The sequence below is a fragment of the Trachemys scripta genome, chromosome 18 (assembly GCF_013100865.1).
Source record: "Trachemys scripta elegans isolate TJP31775 chromosome 18, CAS_Tse_1.0, whole genome shotgun sequence".
NCBI classification, from domain to species: Eukaryota; Metazoa; Chordata; order Testudines; family Emydidae; genus Trachemys; species Trachemys scripta.
In genome coordinates this window covers 12,004,535-12,032,495 of record NC_048315.1, presented here as the reverse complement: position 1 = coordinate 12,032,495, position 27,961 = coordinate 12,004,535, and the positions used below count along the sequence as shown (strand labels likewise).

The 27,961-nt window shown below is 44.9% G+C and overlaps 1 protein-coding gene across 1 annotated transcript; it reads left to right on the top strand.

The window, feature by feature from the left end:
- SLC13A5 (solute carrier family 13 member 5) lies at positions 1 to 27,861 on the top strand. The gene is made up of 12 exons (XM_034752729.1): positions 1 to 158; positions 3,873 to 4,001; positions 5,942 to 6,078; positions 8,039 to 8,253; positions 10,498 to 10,669; positions 12,540 to 12,662; positions 13,359 to 13,571; positions 15,652 to 15,773; positions 16,713 to 16,831; positions 18,895 to 19,056; positions 23,561 to 23,698; positions 24,903 to 27,861. Exons 1-12 carry the CDS (start codon positions 54 to 56, stop codon positions 25,029 to 25,031), a joined length of 1,764 nt encoding a protein of 587 aa, XP_034608620.1. The 5' UTR covers positions 1 to 53; the 3' UTR covers positions 25,032 to 27,861.
- The last annotated feature ends 100 nt before the right edge of the window (positions 27,862 to 27,961 follow it).

The following is a 27,961-nucleotide window of genomic DNA, read 5'->3' as shown; positions in this document are numbered from 1 at the left end:
CCGCTGCGCTGGGCTCGGACCCCCCGCCGGCCGGACCCCCGCCCCCACGGACCATGGCCCCGCCGTGCCTGAGACCCCTGCTGAGGTTCAAGTCCTTCGGCGTCCTCTTCTGCACCCCGCTGCTGCTGCTGGCGCTGCCCCTGCTCATCCCCACCAAGGTAAGCGGCTGGCGGGGGGAGGGGGGAGTCCGGATCGCTAGGAGCTGCCTCCTGGGGACCGGCCAGCCCGGGGTGTGTGTGAATGCATAGGTCACTTTCGCTGCTAGCACAGTCCCGCTTTCTCCGGTTTCCTTCCGGGAGACCCCCCCCCCCTTTGTTAATTGCACCAGCGATGCCCAAGGGGATGCTGGAGTCTAGTGCTGAACATCTGCTGGCTCCCCCATTTCAGCGAGCGCTATGGGGGCTCCCCCGGGGCTGCTCTTTGCCCATGCCCGCAAAGCCACACAGGGCTGGCAGGGACTTCAGATGGGGCCAGGACCACGTACCGGCTGGGGCCACGTTTTCGGAAGCGGTCAGCACCCAGCATCAATTGAGGAGACCAATGCTGCATGCATCCCTTCCACCGCCAGCCAGGACATCTGGCCAGGGGTGTGCTCACGAAGGGGACGCCGGCTCCCAAGTTACCTCTCAGTCCCTGAGTTACTGCAGCCTTTCATTCACTGGAAGGACAATGCATGGATTTCTGCCCAGAAATCTGGAGAGGGATTTGTTTAAATAATTCCAATCAGCTGACTCAAACATTTCAAAGGGGGGGGGGTGTTGTTTTTTTACCTTTTACTTCCTGAAATGTAGTTCCTCTTTGGGTGACCAGGTTAGTAAATGTCAAGTTTTAAGGACTAGATTAGGATCACTTGCAGGGTAACCCTTAAACAAACAAAGGCATTTATGTCCGAGGCTATAGCTCTGTCTAAGGCGGTCAATGTTACAAAAAGAGCCTCTGAAGTAGAATGAATGCAGTCACTGGGGGGTTATAAGAAACCCCTCAGTGCCCGGATCTGGGTCACCCACAGACTCAAACATGAAACATGCCATTTTTACCTTTATAGTCTTACAACTTTGATACCACAAAGACATTGTTTCAAGTTTAGGCCCATGTATGTTGATTTTTGTCAGAAGCATCCACCTTCTAGTGGTTAGACTCCTGGCTTTACCACTGACTTGCTTTGGTGACACCTCTGTGCCTCAGTTTCCCCATCTGTAAAATGGGCATAACACAGGCATGTTATAAGGTTTGAGATTTGTAAAGTGCTTTGAGATCCACTCATGAAAATCTATGTAGGTGCACACCATTATCATTAAGTTGGTGCAGTGAGAAGTAAAACATTGTGCCCGATGATTCAGCGCTGTGTCACGCCAGTTGTACCCTGGTGTAATTTGATTTCAGTGGAATTATGCCAGTGCAGAGCTGGAGTAAGACCACGGAGGATCAGGCCTTTTATCTTTTTTTGTCTCTTTGGTAAAATTTGAAACCCATGTTTGCAGCAAATATTATAGTCTGGCATAGCTTTTTAGGGTCTGTTCTAATAATAATGTTACAACTATTCATTTGTGATTGACCTACATTGCTCAGCATATTTTAAACTTCAGAAAAACCTCAGGCATGTTTGTCAACAAAAATGCCATCCCTTCTGGTTTACCTGTCTAATAACAGCCCTGGCTTTTGGTCAGCTCGAGAGACTCCAGTGGAAGAGAAATTCCTATGAGTTGGGGTGTGTGTGTGTGTGTGTGGACTTCAGAGATGTGGTTTAAAGATTAAAAGCTCTAGATAGATGGCAAATATTGTAGGATCAATGCCAAAGCTTGTGATGATAGGGCGGTGGTATGCAGGAGTAGCAATGCAGACTTCAATAAAGAAGTTTGTAATTTAATTTAATGAGAGTCTAGTGAGGTATTTTGTATTCAGCTGAAACATTGTGTCATCTTAACAGGAGCTTACAGGATTGCATAACAGTTTACTAGAATTCATCAATGATCACTTTCACAACTGCCCTCCAAGAAGACAGATTGTTATGTTTTTTGTCCCTGTTCAAAGAAGCAAAATCAACATTCTGCAGTTGTTAGTGTTAATCATGACTATATTTTTCTAACCTTAGTACTTGCTTTTCAGTTTTCTAAACCGGACTGTGCTTGAATTGCCTGTGTCTATAAGAGTTAATTTATAAGCATTGTTGTCTTTTTGAACTTTAAGTAAATTATTTACTCCGCATTCTAAATAACCAGTGCTTCTATTGTGAGATTTGTTCAAGAGTAATATTCTCCTTCAGACCCTCAGAGCTGTTTCTATTTTTCACACCGTGGCCAAATGCAATCACATATGATAAATTCTAACACTTAGCCATTGCTGCAAAACCTAGAATCACATTATAAAGTCATAGAAATCCTAATTAAGTCTCTTCCCTTGATATCTCTCCTGTATTCTAGCCTATGCAGAATTGTTCCTTACAGAGCATACTCAGTAAATAACTTCCTTCTAAGTTGATAAACATTTCCAATTACTTATAAATAACATGTTCTGCTCATACAAAGAGCTTCTCAGCAAAAATAAGCAACACATGCCGGCTTATAAAAACACCTTACAGCACATTTGTGAATATCAACTTCCTGCCTGTTTATTTTGCGCCCCCCCCCCAATCCTTAAGACTCAACAAACAGTTATTTCAAACACAAGCAAATTGTGAACTATGGAGCATTTACACCTGAGCCAAAATAATGTTTACAGTCAGTTAATGAATACTTACTTCTCAGAAGAAAATTGAATTTACAAAGCCTAGCATCGCTAGGCTATAAAAATGTCTCAACAACAGTTTAACTGGACGTGTTTAGACATTTCTAATCCAGACAACCCTAGGGTTACCAGATAGCAACTGTGAAAAAATGTGATGGGAATGGGGGGTAATAGGCACCTATATAAGAAAAAGTTCCAAAAAATGTGACTGTCCCTTTAAAAACGGGACATCTGGTCACCCTAGACGATCCCCATGTTAAGAAAACATTATAATTTCAGAGAAATAGTTTAATACCTATAATATAATGATCCTCAGTCAGATGAAAGATTTTCAAGTGACTACTAGTGATTTTTGGTACCTCAATTGTCAGGTGTCCCACCTGAGACACCTTAAGGAGGCCTGATGTTCAGAAAGTCAGCATCTGCCCTGTGAAAATCAGGCCCCTTTTAAGTGTCTTAAGATGAGCACCTAAAAACAGACATCCAAAATCATGAATTGCTTCTAAACATCTTGGCTAGTAGGCATGGAAGCTCCCGCTTGAATCAAATGCCAATTGAAAGCTGAACATTTAAATTAGCCATATGTTTGCATTTCTATGGATATTCTGGTTTTTCCACACCCTAAGCTTTGGCCTGAAGTCCTCATGCATTTAAAACACCCCTAGCTTTGCCCGTGCATTGTTTTCCACGCTGGGCTTTAGGATGTGATGTGAATGTTCACTTAAGCTAGTTTCTGAGTAACTGGTTGAGTTGTAAAGATCAAATGTCTCTTTCAGGATTTGGCTTCTTGTGGAGATGGGTCTGGATCCAATTAAATCCAATGGGGAGTCGAAGGTATTCGGCACCACTCAGGATCAGGCCCAAAATTCACTTTGGGAGTGAAATCCTGGCCCCATTGAAGTCTGTGGGAAAACTTCGATTGAGTACATTTTTACCTTTAAAATTTACCAGATTGCACCAGCTGGGTGTCTAAGAATATTTTCTTGGAGAAGAAGAAAACACTCCTATTAAAAAGCTCTTTTCCCTCCCCTAAGAGACCACTTGATTAGAGCACTGCCATTTATATCCTGGGATCTACTGGGGGACCCTGTGCATTCAGCTACTCACTTGATTTCCTGTGCTTAAACCCTTGTTTGCTTGTATTCCAGGAGGCCAAATGTGGCTATGTCATCATCCTTATGGCTGTGTACTGGTGCACAGAGGTCATCCCATTGGCTATCACAGCTCTCCTGCCTGCTATATTATTTCCTATGTTTGGAATCCTGGAGTCTAAAAAGGTAAGAATTTATTCTAGGTCAGCCTCGATTTAAGCATAAACTTCAGGGGCCCAGATCAGACTAGACCAGCATACTCCAATGCACCAATGTTTCTGTGCCTATCACATTCTCTGAGTTGCTTTTCATCATGAAAGTAGCACTGATAATATCACCTTATGTGGTTTACACTGCTGTCCCTAAGTTCTGGTGCAGGTAAGGATCTGGTTAGATTTCATCTCCGTACCGGTTTTATTGAGATGATTTGAGCTGGAATGAATCTTTTAACAGTCAAATCCTGGAAGCAAGTTTGTAAAATGACATTCTAGCAATCGTATGCAGTGCTATAGCTATGTCAGTCCCAGGATATTAGAGATACAAGATGGGTGAAGTAATGTCTTTTATTGGACCAACTTCTGCTGGTGAGAGAGACAAGCTTTCCAGCCAGACATGTGGCTTGAACGCTTGTCTCTCTCACCGACAGAAGTTGGTCCAATAAAGATATTATCTCACCCACCTTGTCGTTCTAGCTATCAACATCCCCCCATCAGTATATATTGGACATATGATTCTTTTTTTACTTCCTACTCTTAATGGTCATGTGGTGTTGCTGTATGCTGTTAAATGACCACTGTACTCTACCCTAGAAGTGGCTGCACTTTGTGGTGAGTGAAGGGATTCCTCTGTATATAGTTTGTAAAGTGCTTTGAGATGAAATGTACAACATAAATCTGATTGCTTTCTGCAAATTATTATTTATATTACAATAGCACCTGAAGGCACCCACCAAATTTGGGGAACCATTGTGCCAGGTGCTGTATAAACACATGGTAAGTGGTAGCCCTATATCTGAGGGGCTTCCAATCTAAACACACAAGATGAATGGGGAAACAGAAGCACAGAGAAGTGAAGTGACTTGCCTAAGGTCACATAGGCAGTTCCTGGCAGAGCCTAGACCAGAACCCAGGCCTCCTGGTCTGGGACTCAGTGCCCTATCCCCTGGAGACACTGTCTTTTTAGAACAAGCTGTACTGCTTTTTGTAAGGAATTGTTGCCTTTCATAGTGAAAAAAGGTGTGCTGCTGGACCTGTATTGGAGTCTCACACCTTAACATCCATCTCCCTAAACATCTTTCACATGCCAACCTCAATACTCAGAAAACAAATTTGATGGTGAAATTCTGCAGATACAGAAAGATACAAACCAACTACATGGTGTGGATTGTGTCCTTCTGTAGTAGCTGATCCAAACAGAGGAGAACAACCTACTACTGCTGCCATCCTTGGAGTTATTGTTTCAGAGGTAGAGATCTGTGCTTTGGTGCTGAAACTCCTGAGTTCAGACTTCTGAAAAGCCAAGGGATCATGTCAAAAGCAACTCCTGATCAGGGACTGATACTTTGGGAGATCTCAGATGCTTGAGACAAGATACTTTTAGCAGGGGATGTATGTAACGTGTTGCCAAAGAGTTTGCTGTGTCCTCCTTTAGTAGCTGATTCTCATAGAAGATAACAGCCTACTACTTGAGCTAGAGTGGTGGAAGTCTGTGTTTTGGTTCTGAAAGTGCCGGGTTCAGTCCCTGCTGATGATCTATTAGGGGTAGGATTATGGGGCTGATTTTTAGAGGTACCAAGTGACCATCTGGGCCTTAACATCTCTGAGAATCAGACAGCATTCATGCAATACTTAGAGCTACTATACTTCTTATAGTACGTGTCAGCAGTTATTTATATTTCATTAGCATCTAGTGGCCCCAACCATCAGGGCCCCTTTGCACTAGGCGCTGTGCAAACCGGATAAGAGACAGTCCCTGCCCAAAGTAGCTCAGCATCTAAATAGACAAATGGAATTGAGAAAATGTACAAGTCAGCGGGAGTGGAAAAAGGGCCAGAGTACCTTGGCTGTTGACAAATCCAGCCACCCACTTGTGACTCAGACACTGATGGGCAGTTCCTCTCATTGCAGGTGTGTATGCAGTACTTGAAGGACACCAACATGCTGTTTGTCGGGGGGCTGGTTGTGGCAGTAGCCGTGGAACACTGGAATTTGCACAAACGCATTGCACTGAGGGTCCTGTTGATCGTCGGAGTGAAGCCCCCACTGTAAGAGGCCCTGTTACCCCTGCCTTCCTATCGGTCTGTGATTAGGAGCAACCAAGCTTAGCAGAAGCGTCTTCAGATGCCAGGAGACTAGGGGGAGAGTGTGAGAACTGAGTCACGCAGAATGAAGGCTACAAAAGCCTCAGTTGTTTCGCTTGCTCTAGGAAGGGTGTCCAGAGGTTGTGTATGCCTGCAGGAATGATGCAATGTTTGAAAGCCCAGGATGGCTGGAAAGGAAGACACTCATCATTCAGCTTCCACTGAAGTCAATGGGAGTCTTTCTGTTGAATTAATGGGAGCTTGGTTCTGTTCTGTTCTGTTCTAATCTATACAGGTTCTTTTATTACACTCATCACTATAGTATCTGCTCAGGCCCTTCGTGCCTCAGTCAGTGTGGGTTTCAAGTGCCCAGTTAAGCTCCTAACGCTAAGTGTTCATGTTTCCCATTTGGGGACATGGTGCCCTTGGATCGGACGTTCAGTTCCTGTTTGAAACTGACTCTTCGGGGAGCCAGAGTAAAACCACCACAAGCAAGAGACTAGAGGTCTCCTCTCGGCCCAACCTGGGCATGAACCGGACCCAAGCCCACGCAAACCCACCTTAAGGGGGCTAAGTCATTTTCTGACCTGACCCCTCCCACAAACCTGAGTCAGTGCCACCATGGGTCAGCAGGGTGGTAGCTGCATGTACCGGCGGCTGCATGCTCTGCTCCTGCCGGCTGCCACCCGCTGCTGTGCTGGTTGTGTTGCAGAGTAAGAGGTGCTGGACTCCTCAGCTCATGTGGCAGCTGATAGGAGCAGGTCATGCAGCCACCGCCATGCCAACCCCACAGGCAGGAGGAGAAGACTTGGGTCAGGAGTTTTCCCACCTGACCTGCCCCAGACCTGACACAGGTAATCAGGTCCCGGCGGGTTCAGGTGTGAATGGCTCTAGAACAGATCTTGTAAGTGTGTGGCTGAATGCCCTGATAGCCTGTTAAGGCTCAGACCCTGCCCACCTCCCACCCCCCTGGCTCTTAAGTCTCGCAGAATTGTTGTGCAGGGGAGGCAGGCAATGGAGAGATCACCCAGGGGGACTGAGCCCAGCCTGTCGGCTGGGGAGCTGCCTTCCAGGGCAGCTCCTTCTTTGTCTGCACAGAGGGAGCAGATGGCAAATGTATGAGCCCCAGAAGGGGCAAAGACATGCCCAGGGGGACCAGGACAGCATAGGAGGAGTGCAGGAGTAACAGCTGCTACTAAAGTCATGGGCAGTAATAGTGGTTGTGGTGGTGCTGCTCAGTCCGGGGGGTGGCGGGGATGGTTTTATTCCCCCGACACCAGCAGAGATCATTTGTGCAAATCCCCTGTGCTCAAGACACCAGGATTTGGCCCCAGTATTTAATCAGCATATCAGTGATCCCGAGATCCCTGTCGCCCTTTTCATGAATGCCCAAAACCCGCACCCTGCTCCAGCATAGCAGAGAGGAAGCCGTAAGTGGCGCCCATTCTATGGCTTATTAACTCTGGTGGTGACGTTAGTGAGGGAGCAGCCGAGACCACAGCTGGTCCATGTTAGCCAGGATCCACAGTGCAAGTCGAGCTCACAATATCAGAGACTGCCATTTTCCAGATTTCCAACAATAATCAGAAGAGAGGAAGGCAACCTCACTTGTGGTTCGCTGTTGTGAAATGGCTTTTTTACGCTGGCTAAATGATAGGTGCTTCCAACAAGGGCGTACATGACAACAGAGTTACTCACAGGGAGTTGCGTGGGGCTAACTACTCTGCTGGAGTGACTCCAATAAAAGCAATGAAGCTGCACCAGCCAAAAATTGGGCAATGGTTTCCTTTCCTGGAACAGGTAGTACACTCCAGAGTGGGGCCTGCTGTACAGGGTTGCCTGGAAGTAGATTGCGCTGGGTGGAAAACCCAGAAAAGCTTTCATGGTTATTTTTCTTTCCTTCCCTCTGTTTCTCCACCTGCAGCCTGATGCTGGGCTTTATGGGAGTCACCGCCTTCTTGTCCATGTGGATAAGCAACACAGCCACTACCGCCATGATGGTCCCTATTGTCCAGGCTGTCTTGGATCAGATGAACAGCACAGAGCAGGACCTGACGATTACGGACCAGCCTAATGGGCAAGTGAATTCAGCGATCGAGCTGGAGGAGAAGAACACAATGAGCCTGACGTCGGTGCAGGGTAAGGGGCCTCCGAGCAGGCCTACTCAGAGTCAGTTTCAATTGCTATATAAAAGCCTGATTCAGAGCCTGCTGACTTCAATGAAAAGACTTGTACCGATGTCACTGGGCTTTGGCCCAGGCCCTAAGAAAGCCAGGAGCGTTCTTATCCAGAAAGAAACCCATTAAAATACATGAAGGGCCAAATTTTCAAAGATGTCCCCCAGTTCTGGGTGCCTCCCAGCTTTGGGTGCTCAGCTCTCGACAGCTGGGGCTTAATTTTCAACTGTGCCAAACACCCCCTCGACCTCACGGGGTGTTCAGAGCCTCTGAAAATTACAACCAATAGGTAACGTTTTCAAAAGCACCTAAATGACTTAGGAGCCTAAGTCCCATTTTCAAAAGTGACTTTGGCACTGTGGAGCCTAAGTGTCATTGAGAGTCAGTGGGATTTAGGCTCTTAAGTCATTGAGGCACATCTGAAAACTTTACCCCCTCTCTTTTTGTTTTGTCCTTGATCGGTGGCTGTTCCTTTATCAAGCAAGTTGTGGGGGAAATGATTAAATAATGAAAAACTGGCCGAGCATCGACTGAACAGGAGCTGCAGCTGGTACCTGCACCCCCGTGAAATGTATTCTCACCCTCAGGGGGATTCTTTGCCTCTCTTTCTTTGTATTTTGGGAATTTCTGAGACCCTGATCCTGCAATAGGCAGGATTTTTTCTGCATAGGCAGAACTTTGCACCCTTACTGAGTCCTAATGTCTTCGCAGGCACAGAGGACCACCCATGCAGGGGTCATTGTAGGATCAGAACCTAAAATGCTTTTCAGGGGAGGAAGGACAGTCTACTCTAGGGGGTAGGGCACAAGACTGGAACTCAAGAAACCTGAATTTAATTAATCAGAAAGTGAATCGGCCCCAGATTCTGTCTGACGTCGGGTAAGTCACTTAATCTCCCCCGTGCCTCAGTTCCTCATCTGCAAAATGGGGTTAGTACTTCCCTGCCTCCCAGGGGAGTGGGGAGGGTAAGATCCATGAATGATTTTGAGGTGCTCAGATACTGTGTTGATGCCTACACAGATTACACTTGGCGCTTTGTAATAATGCTGCCCATTTCTAACTTCAGAGTTGTTGTAATGGCAATAGATTTTCTTTTTGTGTTCAGTGATACACTATTAATAGGGGTGCTGAATAATAATAATAATAAAAAAAATGCTACCCCTCTACTGTGGGGTCAGTTGCTCTCAGTTTCCATGGTGATTTTATGCAGTCCAACCACATAACGTGTGTTTCCAAATTAGGCCCTCATCCAAAAGAAGCAAGAGGATGGGCACGATATTACTAGAGCAAATACAGGTCTGATGTAAGCAGACACGACTGCATTGATCTTAGTGGTTATACCAAGAATGAATTGGCTCCTGTGTTTTCTCTGGATATATTGGAAGCCTCCAATGTTAGTTGTGGGTTTCTGCCCTGGTATTTGAATAGCACCATCACTGTAATATCTGAGCACCTCCCAGATATTAATGAATTTACCTCACAACTCCTCTTTGTGGTAGGGAAGTATTGTTACCCTCATTATACAGAGCAGGAAACTGAGGCACAGAGGGTATGTCTACACTGTATTGTAAACCAGGTCTGTGTGACCCAGGCTTGTGGACTCAGAGTTTCCAAGCCCATGCTACATTGTAAGCCTAGGTTTACAATGGCTGGACGCAAGTCACACAGCCACACTAACACGTCGATTCTCCACTACACAGACCTTCTGACTTGGGTCTGCGGCTTGACCTGTATTCACAGTAGAATGGCAGGGCTTGGACCAGAGTCACAGTGGAACTTGGCCTTTGACCTACCCCCAGTAGCAGGGTCGTAGGACCTGGGTCCTGAGCACTTGCCGACCCCAGTCAGATTGATTTGTGTGTAGACGGAAGGGGCATTTGGGCTCAAACCTGAGTCGGAGCCCAGGCTTATCATGCAGTGTAGACATACCCAGAGAGGCAAAACAACTTTCCCAAGCTCTCATAGAACGTCTGTGGCAGAGCCAGGAATCAAGCCCTAATCTCTAGAGTCCCAATTCAATGCCACAGCCACAGGACCATCCTCCCTTCTCTTTGCCATAAGTATCATTATAAGACGATATGAGGACATAATCAACATAGCTTGGCATTCATTAAAATAAGAGGCATAGACAAATTGCAGCACCAAGCACATTGCCCCTGTTCTGAGCTTTTGGTCTCCACTGCCACTTCATATTTGTTATTTCCAGTCATAGGTAATGGTGACGTTCCTGAGGAACCCAGAGCTCTTGGTGACAGGGAAGTGAAGAAACGCATCGATAAGGGGATGACGCTATGTGTGTGCTATGCTGCTAGTATTGGAGGAACTGCAACGCTCACTGGAACGGGGCCAAACCTGGTTTTGAAAGGCCAGATGAATCAGTAAGTTGTTCTTGCCATTTCTCCTTCAGCCTCTTAAATGGTAAACTTCAGCTCACTCTCCTTTTTGACCAGCACAACTGAAAGTCTTAGTTGGTGGCTGCTGATGTTGGCTTTAAGAGTTACCTGTTTATATGTCATAATGAATAATGTATATGATGTGCTTTGCCTCCTCATCTTCTGCTCTAGCACAAATGGGTAGTTAGAGCTCTAAATCAATGTTTCCCAGTTTATCATTGTAGCCCACTGGGGCTATGTCTACATTACATTGTAAACCCAGGTCTGTGGGACCTGGGCTTGTGGACTTGGTGTTTCCAAGCCTGTGCTTGAAGTGTCCACACTGCATTGTAAAGCTGAGCTCGCAATTCCTGCACCAGGTCTCACAGCTGTGCTAACGCATCCATACTGCTCTACGCACACCTTCTGACTTGGGTCTGCAGCTTGAGCTGTGTCCATACTGCAGAATGACAGGGTTTGGACCCAAGTCACAGCGGGACTCGGGCTCTGACCTACCCCCCTGGCAGGGTCCTAGGACCTGGGTCGTGAAGGCTCGCTGACCTGAGTCAAACTGATTTATGTGTGGATGGAAGGGGGACTTGGGCTCAAACGTGAATCAGAGCCCAGACTTAATGTACAATTTAGACATACCCTGGGAGTCTTTGGAGTGGCTGCTGGTGGACTGCAGACAACAGATTGGTCACATGGTGCTGGCTCCTCCTTGTTTCCATCTATAAGGGAACGAATGGGAAGGGGAAATGCAATGAGAAACCGGAGACTGTGATTAACTCTTTTCATAATGGACAAAACGTAAAAAAGCCAGCTAAAATACAGTAAATATTTTTGTAATATGATTTCTCCATGTAAGCAGTTGCTGTAGAAGCCACAGGGATGTTATGGAAGAAGAGAGGTGGCATCTACAAGATGCTCTTTCTCTGTTAAGATGTTGTCTTTGGCTATGCAATAGTTTGGGAACCCCTGATCTTAGTGCTACAGTCTCTGTAGGGGAAATTCCAGTAGACTCCACTGCTATCCTTCAACTGATTTCTGCTGGAGAACCAGTAGCCTCAGCAGGTAGTAGACCGATAGGTTTCAAAAATCCATCTGGCCCAAATGGAACCAGTAGAAAATGTGCAACTGATATTTACAATAGAGTCACATCCACAACTGACTGTGAATGCAAAATTCCAGGCACAAAGTTAGAGACTGTTTTTTCAAAATGTGTCCTAACTCTTTAGAAACTAAGAGCCAAACCTAGGTCCCATCAAAGCAAATGGAAGTTTTGTTATTGGTTTCAATAGAAGCAGGATCATGCCCTAAATCCCTATCTTCTTGAAGATCCCCTTCGTTCTAAAGAGTTAGGGGAAGGGAATGCTGAAAGCATAGGTGGTTAAGCAGACTTGCTGCAAGCAGAATATTTCCCCAAGTTTTTGATAGGGCACCTGTGGGTCTTTAAACTGCGCTTATGTCATATGGGTCCAAAATAGACAAACACAAGTTATTTGGGCTCAATAAATGGGTAACTGGATGAAATGTAATGGGCTATGATATGCAGGTATTCAGACTAGATGATCTAATGGTCCATTGTAGCCTTAAGCTCTATGAATTATGAAAAATAGCAACATGGGCTGCTGTGTGCAATTAATGTAAACCATTCTATAAAGAACAGTGGAAAGTTCAGTCAAGGCATTTAGGGTACAGTCTGAAGTCCATGAGAGCCTTTCCACTGACTTCAATTGGCTTTGGATGAGACCCTTATGGGTGAGCAATGGATGAGCCCTGAGGCTCTTATATTATTCCAATTAGCACATATAGAAGGGAGAATATACTCAAATGGTTTGACCTTGGTACAGAAACCATTGTTTTCTCTCCTCAGACTGTTCCCTGAAAATGGTGATGTCTTGAATTTTGCTTCCTGGTTTGGATTTGCGTTTCCTAATATGATTCTGATGTTGACGTTATCTTGGTTTTGGCTCCAGTTTTCATTCATGGGGTTCAAGTAAGTATAAAAATATAATGTTATGGGCCAGATCCTCAGCAAATGTGAATCTGGCCCTCTTGGTTTGTCTTTTTATCATCAGGTACATATTCCTGAGATTATATGATGGCTAGGTCTGCAATCTGAAAGAAAAGTACTGTATAGACAAGGAATGACATACAATGTTATGTGATGTATCTTAGTAGAAACTTCACATATGTAAAACAGTCTGTGGTGAGATTGAACTGTGCTTGTTACAACCACATTTGTAATTAGTGTTTATTTTTCAGTAGAATCTAGAGCCACAACTGAGATTGAGGCCCCATTGTGCCAGGCACTGTACACACACTTAGTGAGAGACAGTCCCTACCACAAAGAGTTTATAATCTAACTAGGTGAGGTGAAACAGAGGCATAGAGAGGTGAAGCGATTTGCCCAAGGTCACACAGTAGATCTGTGGCAGAGCCAAGAAAAAAATCTAGCTTTCCTGACTTCCAGTGCAGTGCCTGGCCCCCAGACCGCACCTCTCAGCAAGAGATGGTAACCAGTGGCAGCTATGTGCAAAGGATAAGTCAGATGTTGTTCACTTTATAACGTGCTGCAGCCATTCTAGGCAGTAGCTAACATAGTTCTGTGCTTCACATGGCAAGTGTCAAAGTGGATTCACTGGTAATTTTCTCTTGCAAGCAAATATTTACAACTTTCCTTTTTTTTAAGTTTTAGGAAAACGTGGGGTTGCGGGTTGGAGAGAACTGACAAAGAGAAAGCCGCTCTCAATGTGCTCAAGGCAGAGCTCCGGAAACTAGGCTCCATCTCCTTTGCTGAATTCAATGTCCTCATGCTCTTCATTCTACTGATTCTCCTGTGGTTTAGCAGAGACCCAGGCTTCATTCCTGGCTGGGCCACCTTCCTCTTCAATAAAGATAAAGAGTAAGTTTGAATCCTGCAGTGTTTTGACTGACTTAGTAATACTTTATTTGGCTCTACTCCCGTTTGATCCTTAGGGGCCTTTAATTCAGATCCTGTTTCAAGTCACATGGAAGTTGTTGGACAGGTCTGATTTCTAGTTCTCATTTGTTGCACCGCACCAAACCACCAGATAATTGATAATCTCTGCTCTAAAGAGGCACAGCTGGCGAGGGTGCCGCAGCCTAAGACTGGCATAGCCAATGTGAGGGGAATTTATGCTGTTTGTGTCTCAATCCAATTTGTTTATTCATTTCTATTAGCCCTTCAATTTTAAAATCAGATTGAACATCATTTTAATATGCAGTAATGTCATCTGCAAAGGAGAATCTGTCCGGCACTCACAAGGAAATTGACTCAGTGATTTGATAGGCTTCTCCATCTTCCTCCTATGCTCCTAACCTTGCACCCAGGTTTTAAAGGGAAACATAATTAAGAGCATTTCTTGCCACACCCCACCTATGCTACAGTGTTTGAATTCATTTGGCTTCCTGTCGAGAAGTGTCTTTACTCATCTCACATGCACCAGTCTCACCTGCGACCTGATGATGATTGGTCACCTGCAGCTGTTTGTTTGTTTGTTATTCTTTTATTTATTTGTATTGTGGTAGCACCTAGGAGTCCCAATCATTCCACTGTGCTAGGTGCTGCACAAACATAGAACAAAAAGGCTGCCCTTACCTCAAAGAATTCACTAGCGAAGTTCACAATTCCAATCTCTAGAGACCAGTGTTTAGGATTTTTTTTTTTTACACTTGAAATCTTTCCACATAAACTAATAAAGAGAAAAATGCGTCAACTACACTAAATAAAATATATGCATGAGTGAGACACTTTTCTTTGAAATATGAAGGAAGCATATTAAATATCTATGCCCTCGGTGTTGTTTTGAGGACTTGGTATTTGCTACAGTATAACATTTTTAAAAGTACATGAGTGACTTTGGAGCCTAAATCCATTTTCAAAAGTGATTTAGGACCTCCCAGCTTAGAAGCCTAAGGGTAGGTCTACACTGCAATTGGAGGTGTGATTGCACCATGGGTAGATATATGCGAGCCAACTTTAATCTATCTAGCTTGGGTATCAATAGCAGTGAAGCCAAAATAGCTTGGACTTGGGCACAGCCTAAGTGTTTGAGTAAGTACCCATGTACAACATGTGTTGCAGTCACACCACTGATTGCAGAGTGGATGCACACTAAGTCCCATTGACTTTTAATGAGACTTAGGGCTTGTCTACATTTACCGTGGATCGACACTGGGGTGATCAATCCACCGTGGGTCGATTTAGTGGGTCTAGTGAAGACTTGCTAAATCGACTGCCGATTGCTCTACTGTCGACTCCGGTACTCCACCAGAACGAGAAGCATAAGGTAAGTCGATGGGAGAAACTTGCAATATTCTAGATACTGCAATAAGTCGACCTTAGCTTATTCACGTAGCTGGAGTTGCGTAACTTAGGTTGACTTAACTCCATAGTGTAGTCCTGCCCTTAGACTTTAGTGCCCAAGTCACTCTTGAAAATGGGACTTCAGCTCTTTAGCCACTTAGTCTGTAAAGGAAATATTTTCAAACGGCCTAAATCCAAGCAGGGTTCTGTTCCTGGCATTCATTCAGCCTTTGGCAAGTTTAATTAGCATTCCATGCCTCAGTTTTCCCTGGATACAAGGAGGATGATAATACTTCCCTACTTAACAGAAGTGTGGTAGAGAAGACACTTGGAGATCTTTCAGTGGAAGGCATGACGGCATTGCAAAGTGATATTAAGTAAGATGATGCAAATGTGGCTATGTGGAGTTTTGCTAGTCTGGATAGCAGAATCTGCAATATCAGGGTACAAAATATTGCTACATTCTTAAAGACCGAATAGAGAGATTGTACAGACAAAAGTAAATAGGACTTATGGTTACCATGTACTGGGACAATGGGGTGTGTGTGCTGGATGGATGCCATGTACTGGGACAATAGTACACATGCTGGAGGCATGCCATGTTTTGAGACAATGGTGTACCATATTCTAACCTGCCCTCTGCTTTTTCTTTTAGGTACGTTACTGATGCCAGTGTAGCTCTCTTTGTTGCACTACTACTGTTTGTAGTTCCTGCCACTAAACCCAAATTCAACTGCTGTAGTCGAAATAGCTTTAGCCCTGAACAGAACAGAGAAGGTAATGGAAAGAGAAATTGACAATATTGATGCTTGACTTGGAGCTTTCCCTCGGCCAGTCCAGCTTTATGATTCTGTGGTGAGATCACAACTCACCGTGCTGAGATTGTGAAGCCATTTCTCAGCTCCAGTTGACGGTGCTGGAAGAAGCACTCCTTTGTGACTTAGGGCTTGTCTGCAGGAACCATTAGCATGCGGCAGACTCGGGTGTAAATCTACCCTAGGCCAGCCTGCCACACACTGTCTGTGTGGACCCTGCTGCGGCATGCTAAAAGTTCCCTAGTATACACTGTCCTACTCCTGTTTCAAAGCAGGGTAGATCAGAGTCCGCAGCGGAACTTTCAGTGTGTGTCTATATGAAGCCTGGGGACAGTGAGTGTGCGAAAGGCTAGTGCAAGGCAGATTCACACTCCAGCTTGCTGCGAACTAAATGTTTGTATAGACAAGCCCTTAGTGTGTGCAGTTCCTGGGAGCTAATCCCACTTCTTAGTTACTGCTGGCACTTGACCATAACCCTTGTATATCACTTATCAGAGGGGTATCCGTGTTAGTCTGGATCTGTAAAAAAGCAACAAAGAGTCCTGTGGCACCTTAAAGACTAACAGATGTATTGGAGCATAAGCTTTCGTGGGTGAATACATGCGTCTGATGAAGTGGGCATTCACCCACGAAAGCTTATGCTCCAATACATCGGTTAGCCTTTAAGGTGCCACAGGACACTCTGTTGCTTTTTGTATATCACTGTGCACCTGAAATGGGCAGTTTTCTCACTAGCATGCCTGTCCTGGGCTATCACGTACACTGTGTGTCATTGGGCTCTAGTGCTTCCTTTGCCCTGGGGTGGTAGCTACAGTAAGTGCACATCTGAGTATACAGCCTTGAACGAAGTCGGTGTCTTCACCTCCTCCCAGCATTCTTTGCTCTGCTTTTATCTTTCTAGTGATGAAAGAGCCCTTTTTCCCAGCCCCGTTGCTAGACTGGAAGGTAGTTCAGAGGAAGATGCCCTGGAACATCGTGCTGCTGCTAGGAGGAGGCTTCGCCTTGGCCAGTGGAAGCGATGTATGTCCTCACCTCTATCTGCCATTGAGTCTAAGGGTGACCTTTCTTCTCTGCTTTCTGGTCCCTTGTTAGTAGTAACAGGTCCAAACTGAACCACCATCTGAACCAGTGCTTAATTTGTGCCAGGGCTTGCCATGGGGGGAGGGATAGCTCAGTGATTTGAGCATTGGCCTGCTAAATCCAGGGTTGTGAGTTCAATCCTTGAGGGGGCCATTTAGGGATCTGGGACAAAAATCTGTATGGGGATTGGTCCTGCTTTGAGCAGGGGGTTAGACTAGATGACCTCCTGAGGTCCCTTCCAACCCTGATATTCTATGATTCTATGACCGAGCCCCAGCACCTCTGGGCCTGGCAGTTCAGAGCCCTGGCAACTCTGGGCCTGGCAGTTCAAAGTTCTGGCACCTCTGGGCTTGCTGGCTCAGTTATGAATGTAAAAAAATGGTTTGAGAGACAGCATCTCTTTCATTACAAATTAAGCACTGATCTGGACAGTAACTTGAACAATTTAGCAGCTCAGCCCGTTCTCTATTTATTAGCATAATTGCTCTCTGGTTAGGATGGGTGTGCCTCAGGGACTGAACTCCAGGAGTTCAAGTGCTTAACCCCTGCTTCTCCAAAACACCTGAGCCTCCAGAATCTGCAATATTGACAGGAAATCCTCCTTGAGGTTTCCTTAGTGCAAATAGCAGGAGAGCGGCCTTCCTTGTTGTATATTGTCACCCCCAGATCCACTCCTGGCCAGACAACAGAAGTGCAGCAATGTATCTAAGCGTTTCAGAGCTGTTTTGGGTTTGTTTAGAAGGGATGTGAATCCTCATACTGCAGGGCATAAAGCAAACACTTACTGAAGGGATTAAGGAAGCAGCTAGGTGAGGTGAAACAGAGGCATAGAGAGCAGCGGTTCTCAAACTTTAGCAACCCGAGGACCCACATTTTGATTTTAAAAAGTTTTGGGATCCCCCAAAGCCCCCCGCTCATTCCATCCCCCCTCCCTCCATCGCTCGCATTTCCCCACCCTCACTCACTTTCGCCAGGCTGGGGCAGCGGGTTGGAGTGCAGGAGGGGTTGTAGGCTCTGGGAGGGAGTTTGGGTGCAGGAGGGAGTGAGGGGTGTGGGCTCTGACTGGGAGGGAGTTTGGGTGTGGAAGGGGGTGCAAGCTCTGGGCTGGAGCAGGGGCTGGGGTGTGGGATGCGGGCTCCAGCCGGGTGGCACCTATCGCGGACTCCAGTTTGAGAAACGCTGCATGAGGGGGTTTCTTGAACCTTTCTTTGAAGTGTCTGGTAGTGACTGACATCAGAGATAGGACATAGGACTCACTGGACCACTACTCTGATCCAATGTTCCTAACTTCAATTCAGCTCTAGAAATAGGCAAGGATTTGCAAGAATCCTGGCTCCATTAAAATTGTTTCACGCACCCCTGTTGAGATGGGTCTGAATCAGAACCCCCAGATCCCCAAACTGCCAAGCTTTGAGGAAGTTCACATCCATCTCCCAAACTTTGTGGCTGGGCTGTTCTTAAATGATGGGCCAAACCAAAGCCCTGGATTGGAACATTGCCCAGATGGTGGTTTTTGGACTGCATAGCAGAAAACTTTTGTAAGACACTGGAGTTCATCTCTGATAGTATTCATGAAGGAAAACACAATCATTCAATTCAGTACCTTCAGAAGCCTTAGCAATTCTTTCAATGATTCCTCTGACATTCATTAACTGTCTGCAGTTGTGTGGCTTCCTTGGTCTCCGGTATAACTCAGTATTGAGCTTCTACTTGGCAAAAATGTAAGTTCTTTCTGACCAGAATGAGAGAAAATAAATCTGACTTAATTTCCAACTGGCAGGGAATCTCCTTTATTATTATTATTACTATTTTTTAAGAAAGATCACATTACTTGTTCTATAAATGACCTAGTTTGTTTGCTCTTGAATGAGCTAACCACTAATATCGATGGCCTGTTTTCATATGTGTATTTGGGATCTGGCAATACATTACATGCAATATGAGCTACTATGGATGGCCTAGAGTTCTGTGTCTTACTGAATTGCCCCTCTTGATTTTGTCAGGCTTCTGGTCTGTCGAAATGGCTAGGTGATCAGATGACCCCATTGCACGCTGTCCCACCATGGGCCATCGCAGTGATACTTTCACTTGTTATTGCTGTCTTCACCGAATGCACCAGTAATGTAGCTACGGCCACCCTCTTTCTACCTGTCTTTGCGTCCTTGGTAAGATTTTTTTTCTTATTGGGTTTTCTCACTGCTGATCTGGAAAATTGACTTAAAAATCAAGGAAAATGGATGAAGTCTTTAAAAATGGAGCAATACCACATTTAGTGCCATAAGCCAAGGGACTTTATATGCAAATAGGGTTACTCCGGAAAGCACCTAGCAAACAACCCATCAGATAGCAAAGCTGGCTCTAGTGCTGGTGGGGGAAAAAAGGCCAGACTTGCAGCCCTGGAGTCCTTTATTTATCCACAGGATAGGTATCAAACAGGCAGCGGCACTGTAGACTTCCCTGGCACTGCCCTGCCACTGTGCATCAACCTTGATGGTCCAACTCCTGGAATGAGAAAGTAATTCAGCCTCCTTGGCTCCTCTCCTGAGATTGCCTATCAGGAGGCCAGTTAATGCCAACTGCAATGGTGGTTTGTGTGATGTGGGCACTTGTCCACTGGAAAGTGGATTGAGCCACCAACTCATTTAAAATAGTTTACCCTACACCAGTCAGCTGGTAAAGATTTTTGGTCACTTGAGCTGTATTCAGCCAGCAGCCTGGAGGTTAAAGTTCTATCTTGCATTCCCCCCATGTGCTAGGCAGTCCCCACCAAAAACATTTCACCTCTTTAGTCTCTCATTCAGGGGAGCATCACTGAAGTCAATAGACTCTAAACACAAGCTTAAAATTAAGCACATGTGACGTCCGTAACCATATGCTTCAGTGCCATTGAAGCCAATAGGGATAGACTTTAGCATGCTCATAAATGCTTTCCTGCCTTAGAGAGGGGCAAGTTTAGTACTGAGGGCTTGGTTTTTCCATTGCCTTGCGCCTTGTGTGCTCATTTACCCCAGTGCAAAGTGAGTACAAAACGTGTGTAAAGCCCCACCATTCTGAGTTTAACATTTTACCCCCACTTTGCACAGGTGCAAATGATGACCCAAGGTGTAGGGCAATGGAGCCTCAAGCCGTGAATGTATATAGTTGGTGAAACACTTTAGGATCCCTTGGGATTACAAATGCTGTATACATGTAAAATGTTATTTTTCTTTGTTGTGACTGACTTCCTGCAGGGCTCTAGATTTTTGTTCTCCTTTGTTCAAATCCAGCCCCCTTCATTCATTTCCTTGGATGTTTCAGCCATCTCTGTCTCTTTTGCACTGAAGACAAGAGCATCCGTATAGGGTTCATTGTGTCATTTCTGCCGAGCAGAACAGACCATTTTTAAACTCTAAGAAGACACACAAGGAAAGGACTAAAAATGATCACAGCCTTAGTTGGCACCACAGCGAATAGATAGTTTTGTCTTTATTTGTAAAGAGTTTTAGTCTGTTCTTTCAAGTAAAATTATCCTGACCCAAGCTGCTTAGCTGGCAGTGACTTAAACTGACACACAAGTTCTGGGGACTGGAGAATCCCACAAAACAGGCAGAATGTTTAAAAGTTTTGCTCTGTGAGCCTAGTAATTATAATCAAGTTCCTGTGTCGCTCTGACAAACCCTCTCAAAGTGGTGTTAGAGATCAAACAAAAGAACTCCATATAAATTTGACCAGAACCCCAAATTATACCATGCAGAGGGGAAAAAAAGCATCAAGTATCATTTTTAAATGTTACTCTGCATCTGCAGTCAAAAGTGAATTGTGAAGTGAATTAAACCGGCCATGTAGCAAGCCGTATTTAGGAGGAAAAATTCTATGTGTGGGAACGTAGAAGTTAATGGAACCTATCCAGTGTTGGCAGCTCTGTAAATACCAAACTGGAGAGAATACCTAGAAGATCCAACAGGACAGAGCAGAGCTATAACTAGGAATTTTAGCATCCATATTTGTGCCCCCCGTTGGGGGGGTTTCTGGCATTTCTCCACCCCCATGGCTTTGCACCATGGGCAGCTGCTCTGCTCACCCTGCGCTGGTTATGGGCCTGGGACAGTCATTGTATATATTTGATTTCGAAGAGGTGGACAGTAGTAAAATAAGAATGGAAAGCCAGCATGAGAAATACTGATTCATCAAATGCATAAACCGCTTTTTAAAATACAACAGATATTAAATGGTGACTATGGAGATATTTAGTTGAATGCAATTTCAGGACAACAAGACTATACCCCATATGAAACCTGCCTGTACAGAATTCATATAGAGTGAGATTCAGTGTATAATGAAGTAATAATGAAATCTGGCACTCTTTGGACCAGATCCTCATCTGGCATAAATTAAAGCAGCTTCCTTGAAGTCTGTGAAGCTACACAGATTATATCAGTTGAAGGTCTGGATCTCAGACCTTCTTTCCAAACCTCACAGGGAGGTTGTTGATGATAAATACATGTTAAGGGCTTTGATTAAGAGGACTGTCACCAATTGTCCTCCATGTTCACTGAAGGTAAGGCAAGAAGTAATGGACTTAATCTGCAGCAAGGGAGATTTAGGTTAGATAGTAGGAAAAACTTTCTAACTGTCAGGGTAGTTAAGATCTGGAATAGGCTTGCCAGGGAGGCTGTGGAATCCCCATCATAGGAGGGTTTTAAGAACATGGACAAACACCGGTCAGGGATGGTCTACGTTTACTTGGTCCTGCCTCAGTACAGGGGCTGAGACCTCTCGAGGTCCCTTCCAGCCCGACATTCCTAAGAGTCTATGACTGTGAGGCACTCAGATACTACGCTCATGAGGGCCATATAAGTACCTCAGATATACTGATAGATCATCTTCAAAGGGCTTTGAAAACATTATGGAGCCAAATTCTGCCCTCAGATATGTCTGTGCAGCCGCCTTTGGATTGGATGGGAATTGGGTGCCCCACTAAGGGCAAAATATATTATTATTGTAGTGCCTAGGAGCCCCAATTGTGGACTAGAGCCCCAATGATTTAGATAATGGCATAGGGAGTGCACTTATAAAGTTTGCGGATGATACCAAGCTGGGAGGAGTTGCAAGTGCTTAGGAGGATAGGATTAAAATTGAAAATGATCTGGACAAACTGGAGAAATGGTCTGAAGTCAATAGGATGAAATTCAAAAAGGACAAATGCAAAATACTCCACTTAGGAAGGAACAATCAGTTGCACACATACAAAATGGGAAATGACTGCCTAGGAAGGAGTACTGTGGAAAGGGAGCTGGGGGTCATAGTGGATCACAAGCTAAATGAGTCAACAGTGTAACGCTGTTGCAAAAAAAGCAAACATCATTCTGGGATGTGTTAGCAGGAGTATTGTAAGCAAGATACAAGAATTAATTCTTCCGCTCTACTACATGCTGATTAGGCCTCGACTGGAGAATTGTGTCCAGTTCTGGGCGCCACATTTCAGGAAAGATGTGGACAAATTGGAAAAAGTCCAGAGAAGAGCAACAAAAATAATTAAAGGTCTAGAAAACATGACCTATGAGGGAAGATTGAAAAAATTGGGTTTGTTTAGTCTGGAGAAGAGAAGACTGAGAGGGGACATGATAACAGTTTTCAAGTACATAAAAGGTTGTTACAAGGAGGAGGGAGAAAAATTGTTCTTCTTAACCTCTGAGGATAGGACAAGAAGCAATGGGCTTAAATTACAGGAAGGAAGGTTTAGGTTGGACATTAGGAAAAGCTTCCTAACTGTCAGGGTGGTTAAGCACTGGAATAAATTGCCTAAGGAGGTTGTGGAATCTCCATCATTGGGGATTTTTAAGAGCAGGTTGGACATACACCTGTCAGGAATGGTCTAGATAATACTTAGCCCTGCCATGAGTACAGAGGACTGGACTAGATGACCTCTCGTGGTCCCTTCCAGTTCTATGATTGTGGTAGGTGCTGTTAAAACATAGAACAAGAAAAATTAGCCCTAATCCTTTACCCTAATCCTCATAAATACTTATTTACCTCATGGGTGTTTATTTTACATTTTACAATGGTATCCCCATTTTACAGATAGGGAACTGAGACAGAGTTCTGGAGGGCCTGATTTTTCAAAGGTGCTGAGCCCCTAGAGCGCCCATGACTCCAGCTGAAGTGATGGGTGCTCAGCAGGTCTGAAAATCAGGCCTTTAGGGTGGGATTTTCAGGAGAGATCAGTGCTGGCCTAGAATCACTCTTCTTGAAGTCAATGGTGAAGTGCCCATTGCCTTCAATGGGAACTGAGCTAGGCCAACACTGAGCACTTCTTTAAATCCCACTCCAAATGACTTACCCAAGGACCCAGAGTCTGTGCCAGATCCAGGATTAGACCTGAAGACTTCGTATCATCTAGTCTTGCATTCAAACCATTAACCCATGTCCCTCTCTCTGGAAATAGAATGGAAGCCTTGACCTACATCAGTAACGTGCAGTGTGCAATACGCAGGTCTGGTTAGAATGAACTTTGTTTAGTGAAGCAGCCCTTTGCTATGAGAGGAGTCCAGTGCATCATGAATTTACGGTTCAGAAGTGACTTATACAGGGGGATGAACTGACCTGTTGTGTCTGTGGAATCTCACAGGCTTTCTGCCTGCTTCTGTTTCTGAACAGTACTAACACTACGTCTGTTCTCTTTTCCCCCAGTCGCAATCAATCGAGGTCAATCCCTTGTACATCATGATCCCTTGTACTCTCAGTGCCTCTTTTGCCTTCATGCTACCTGTGGCAACACCTCCAAATGCGATAGTGTTTTCCTACGGTCACCTCCAGGTTTTGGACATGGTAAGAGGATGATGATGATTCCCTGGTATTTTACTTAAGCTTTCCATTACCCTCTTCCGTAAATATCATGGATGTAGCTTAGTTTTATGGTCCTGCATTTCCAAAGTTCCCTTGACTGTCAAGAGATACATGGAAACAACCTCAGCTCTAATGCTACCACCCCACGTTATGGTTGCGTTGTAATAGGAACTCGTACGTAAAAAGCAGTGGCGCTTCGCTCCAAGTAATTGCCACGCAGGATAAAACTGCTGATCTGCAGTCTGTCATTTTGTCTTTTATATGTACAGGGTAAAACTGTGCTCACTGCAACCTCGTTGTTTTCAATGGGTTTGCATTAGTGTAGCAGGGGGCCTGATCCTGGGCCCATTGTGGCCAATAGCAGAACATCCTCCACAACATGAGTAAGATTGATCCTGCAATTGATGGCGTGCAGGCGAATTGCTGCACCAGGCGGAGCCATACTGAAGTCAATGGGGCTCTCTGGAGTCCACCCATGTGCTGGATTGGAATCTAATCTGCACCGATGCAGCTGTAAGCTCTCTAGTGTAGCCGCTCTAAGACAACGGGAGAGAGCTCTCCTGTCGGCTTCATTACTCCAGCCCTGAGAGTGGCAGTAGCTATGTCAGCGGGAGAAGCTCTCCTGCCAACATAGCACGGTCCACACCAGCGCTTAAATCAGCATAAATTATGTCACTCAGCAGGGGTGGCTAATTCACACCCCTGAGCAACATAACATGTCAACTTAAGCTGTGGTGTAGCCATGGCCTCATTGTGGCCGAATCTGGCTCTTAGCCAATAAATGCATCTTGTTTGACAACAAGGTGGGTGAGGCAATATCTTTTATCGGACCAGCTTCTGTTGGTGAGAGAGAGAAGCTTTCGAGTTGATCCAATAAAAGATATTCCCTCACCCACCTTGTCTCTCTAATACCCTGGGACCTACACTGCATACCACAGTGGAAACGATCTTGTTTGACAGTCTTTCAAGATTCCAAACTAATTACAGAGCTAAGAGTTTGCACCACGTTCCATGGCAGTTCCATTTACAGAAGAACACAGAACTGCCAGCACAATGGTTCTCTCTCTGCTTTAATAGGATGAGGAGCTTAAGAACACCTTCAAGTTTCTTCATTGTTCATGAGTTCTGGCAGGTCTTTTGAGACTCATTTGTGCTGGTGTTTTGTTTTTTGTTTTTTCCCCTCCAGGCTAAATCTGGAATAGTGATGAACATTATCGGAGTCCTCTGCATCACTTTGGCCATCAATACCTGGGGACGTCCCATGTTCAGCTTGGACACGTTCCCATCCTGGGCCAATGCCACAGCTGGAAAGTGAGCAGTAAAGAATTTATCAGAAAACCCAAAGGAACCCTAGTACTGTTTCCTCCTGGCCCCACGTCCTGTCTAGAGCCTTATCAGCACCTCAGATGCTGGGTTAGGATGAATGCAACATTCTGAGGTCTAAATTTCAGGTCAAATGCAAATCAACTCATTCCAGCTGCGACTGAGCCATAAGTGCTGCTTCCGCACCGAAGTCTGAGGAGCTGTGTCCGTTTCATGCCTGTGATCTCTGTTTCTCTCCAAGCAAGATGGGGAGGTAGCTCAAGATTTTATTAAATGGAAGAGAGGCTGCGCTGCAAAACATGAATCGCACCTCCGTGTAACTAGTGTGCACTTGGAAATCATTCGCATCGGACACTTCATACAGTCTGAGGCCTGCTGCAGTTCCTTAACATCCTCCAGTGTCCGCCAGTCAGTAATTGCACTGAGTGTCCCGGCTGTCACTTGCAGGCTAACGCGGGAATGGTTCATTTAGACTGGGCTCAGCCGTGCGGTGAGAACTATTCCTTCCAAGTACAGAGCCAGCAATGTTCCCTGAGGCCTTGTCATCACTCCCAAATCCTCACAGTGAAGAGTCGGGTTGACTAACACCAGGCTGACTGACCATGACTTGGCATCAAGCAAGGCTGAATCATGGTCAGCTTCACGTTGACGCAAGTTGCACTCAGAAGTATGTGTGGTTTCAACAGGGCAAGTACTTTATTAGACAGCGTGGAAGTGATCAAGATGGGCGGCAAGACTTCCAGGTGTAGTTAAACCTCCGAGATTAACCCTTTAAGTGCCTAACAGCAGAGTGCTAGTTAACTCGTTAATTCTGGGGCGAAGACAAGGCCTGAAAGACCAGCTTTTAAGCAGGAACACTCTTCCAACTTGTATCAAAGTATAGCAATAACCAGAGAGTGAATTTAAAGCTATTTGTGGACTGAGTCCTGAAATCCTTACGCATGGATCCCTGTAGGACTGGGTCCAGGGGCTCCAATAGCAGTTTTGTCTGATGAAGGTCCTGTGTGTTAAGTGTTTTTTGTAGCACCTGGTTTATAACTGGAATAGCACTATGATTTCTCTCCATTTTCTGAAGCAGCTGGTGGCAGACAGCTACAGATGTATCTGGCCATACGTCTGTGCCAGTGTCATGGGGAAGGTTTTAATTTAGTATTTGGAGACTAAATTAATGGAAGCCATGGCCACATGATCTAGTGGAATGGCCATAGGACTGGATGCTGGGCACCTCCTGAGTTCTGTTCCCAGACTCACTATGTGGCCTTGACCAAATCACTTCACTGCTCCGTGCCTCAGTTTCCCCAGCTGCAAAATGAGGATAATGATACTTACCTACCTCACAGGGGTGTTGTGAGGCTTAAGAGCCCAACTCCTGCAGCCCTGGGAGATTGGCCTGAATAAGGGCTTCAGGATTTGGTCCCTAATGAGTTAATGTCTGTAAGATATTAAATGTTGTTGTTATTATGACTTTCTTTATAGAACTGGAAAAATAATTAATTATTGCTTTGTCTTTAAAAACAAGGTAACTATTTATCCACAAAAACCTCTGGTGTGAGAGCAAGAGGCATGTCCTGAAGGGAAAACACTTTAATAATGATTTAAATTCATTGTCTAAGGGTCTGATCGTTTAAGGTGCTGAGCACCCTTGACCCCATTGACTGCAGTGAGAGTTGCACTTGGCCTCTCTAAAGGACATGCTCATCTCAGGTAGGATTGCCAACCCTCCAGGATTGTCCTGGAGTTTCCAGGAATTAAAGATGAATCTTTAATGAAAGGTTATGTCATGGGATGAAACCTCCAGAAATATGTCCAACCAGAACTGGCAACCCTAGGCTTAAAGAGTCTGTAGTGTGGCCAAGGACCCAATGCAACCTGGGTGGCCCTCTCCCTATAACTGCAGGGTGAGGACAACGCAGATTAGCTGTTGGGTTCTGTGGCTGGTGAACGTCACCTAACAAGCAATATCTGTCAATCTGTTAAGGAAGATCCCAGTCGAAGCAAGAAATAATATGGTTGTGGGCATCTGATCAACACTTGTCTAAACAGATACACGAAATTAATGGGTGTTCGGCACTTACCTTGCTCAAGTGCTTTTGTAAATCCCACTTTGCACCTCTCTGCATCTTTTGGTGCCTAAATCCCTTTGTAAATCTGGCCCAATGTGCCTGCCCGGAGATGCTGATTGCCCTCAGCTCACAGTGATGTCACAGGAGCTGGTCCAAGGACCGTTTTGCTGGAGAGGATTAACTTACAATTCTCATTTTTGACTGTTGGGTTGAGAGCTGGGTGAGACTTTCCAGTCAACTTGGTGACACCAAAACTTTGAAGCAGATTCATTTCAATATTTTCAAAATGAAGCATTTCAAGTTTTCAGTTTGAAACAACTTTTCCTTTCCAAGCTTTCCTTTCTTTTATTTAAAAAACTCAAATAAAATTCAAAAGAGTTTGCAAATGGACAAAATCAAAACAAAATCTTTCCTTCCACCCAGAATATTTTTTCATGACTTTTCAAAATTTGCCAATGAACTGAAAATAATCATTTTATTCATCCCGCTGTAGCTGGGATGTAAAATCTGGTAGCACTAGAATGCTAGGACTAGTTCTTAGTTTTCCTGTCTAAATTAACTGAATTAAAAAATTTGCTCTGAAATGTAGGTTTCTGAGAAGGGCCTTAACTTAGTCATTCCCCAGCTCTGTGTGCAGGAGTGAGCTGTGGGGAATTTTTGTAAGAAGAGGAAATGAAGTTGTTACTTGAGTTCTCATGTCAGTCAGGGCATCTTTTCCCTGTATTGCTGCAGAAGTTGAAATTAAACTTTATTTTCCTATATGGGCTTATAAGACTTTTTTTATCGGGAGTGGGAGGGGCAGGAGGAACATATAGGTGTGAAAAGAAAGAACCTGGTTTCAAAGGGTTTGAGCCCTTTT

Excerpts from the sequence above, each read along its gene's own strand:
- SLC13A5 (XM_034752729.1), top strand. The coding sequence starts at position 54 with ATGGCCCCGCCGTGCCTGAGACCCCTGCTGAGGTTCAAGTCCTTCGGC. Across the intron at positions 8,254-10,497 it reads GAGCCTGACGTCGGTGCAGG|TCATAGGTAATGGTGACGTT; the intron begins GTAAGGGGCCTC and ends TGTTATTTCCAG. Across the intron at positions 23,699-24,902 it reads ACCTCCAGGTTTTGGACATG|GCTAAATCTGGAATAGTGAT; the intron begins GTAAGAGGATGA and ends TTTCCCCTCCAG.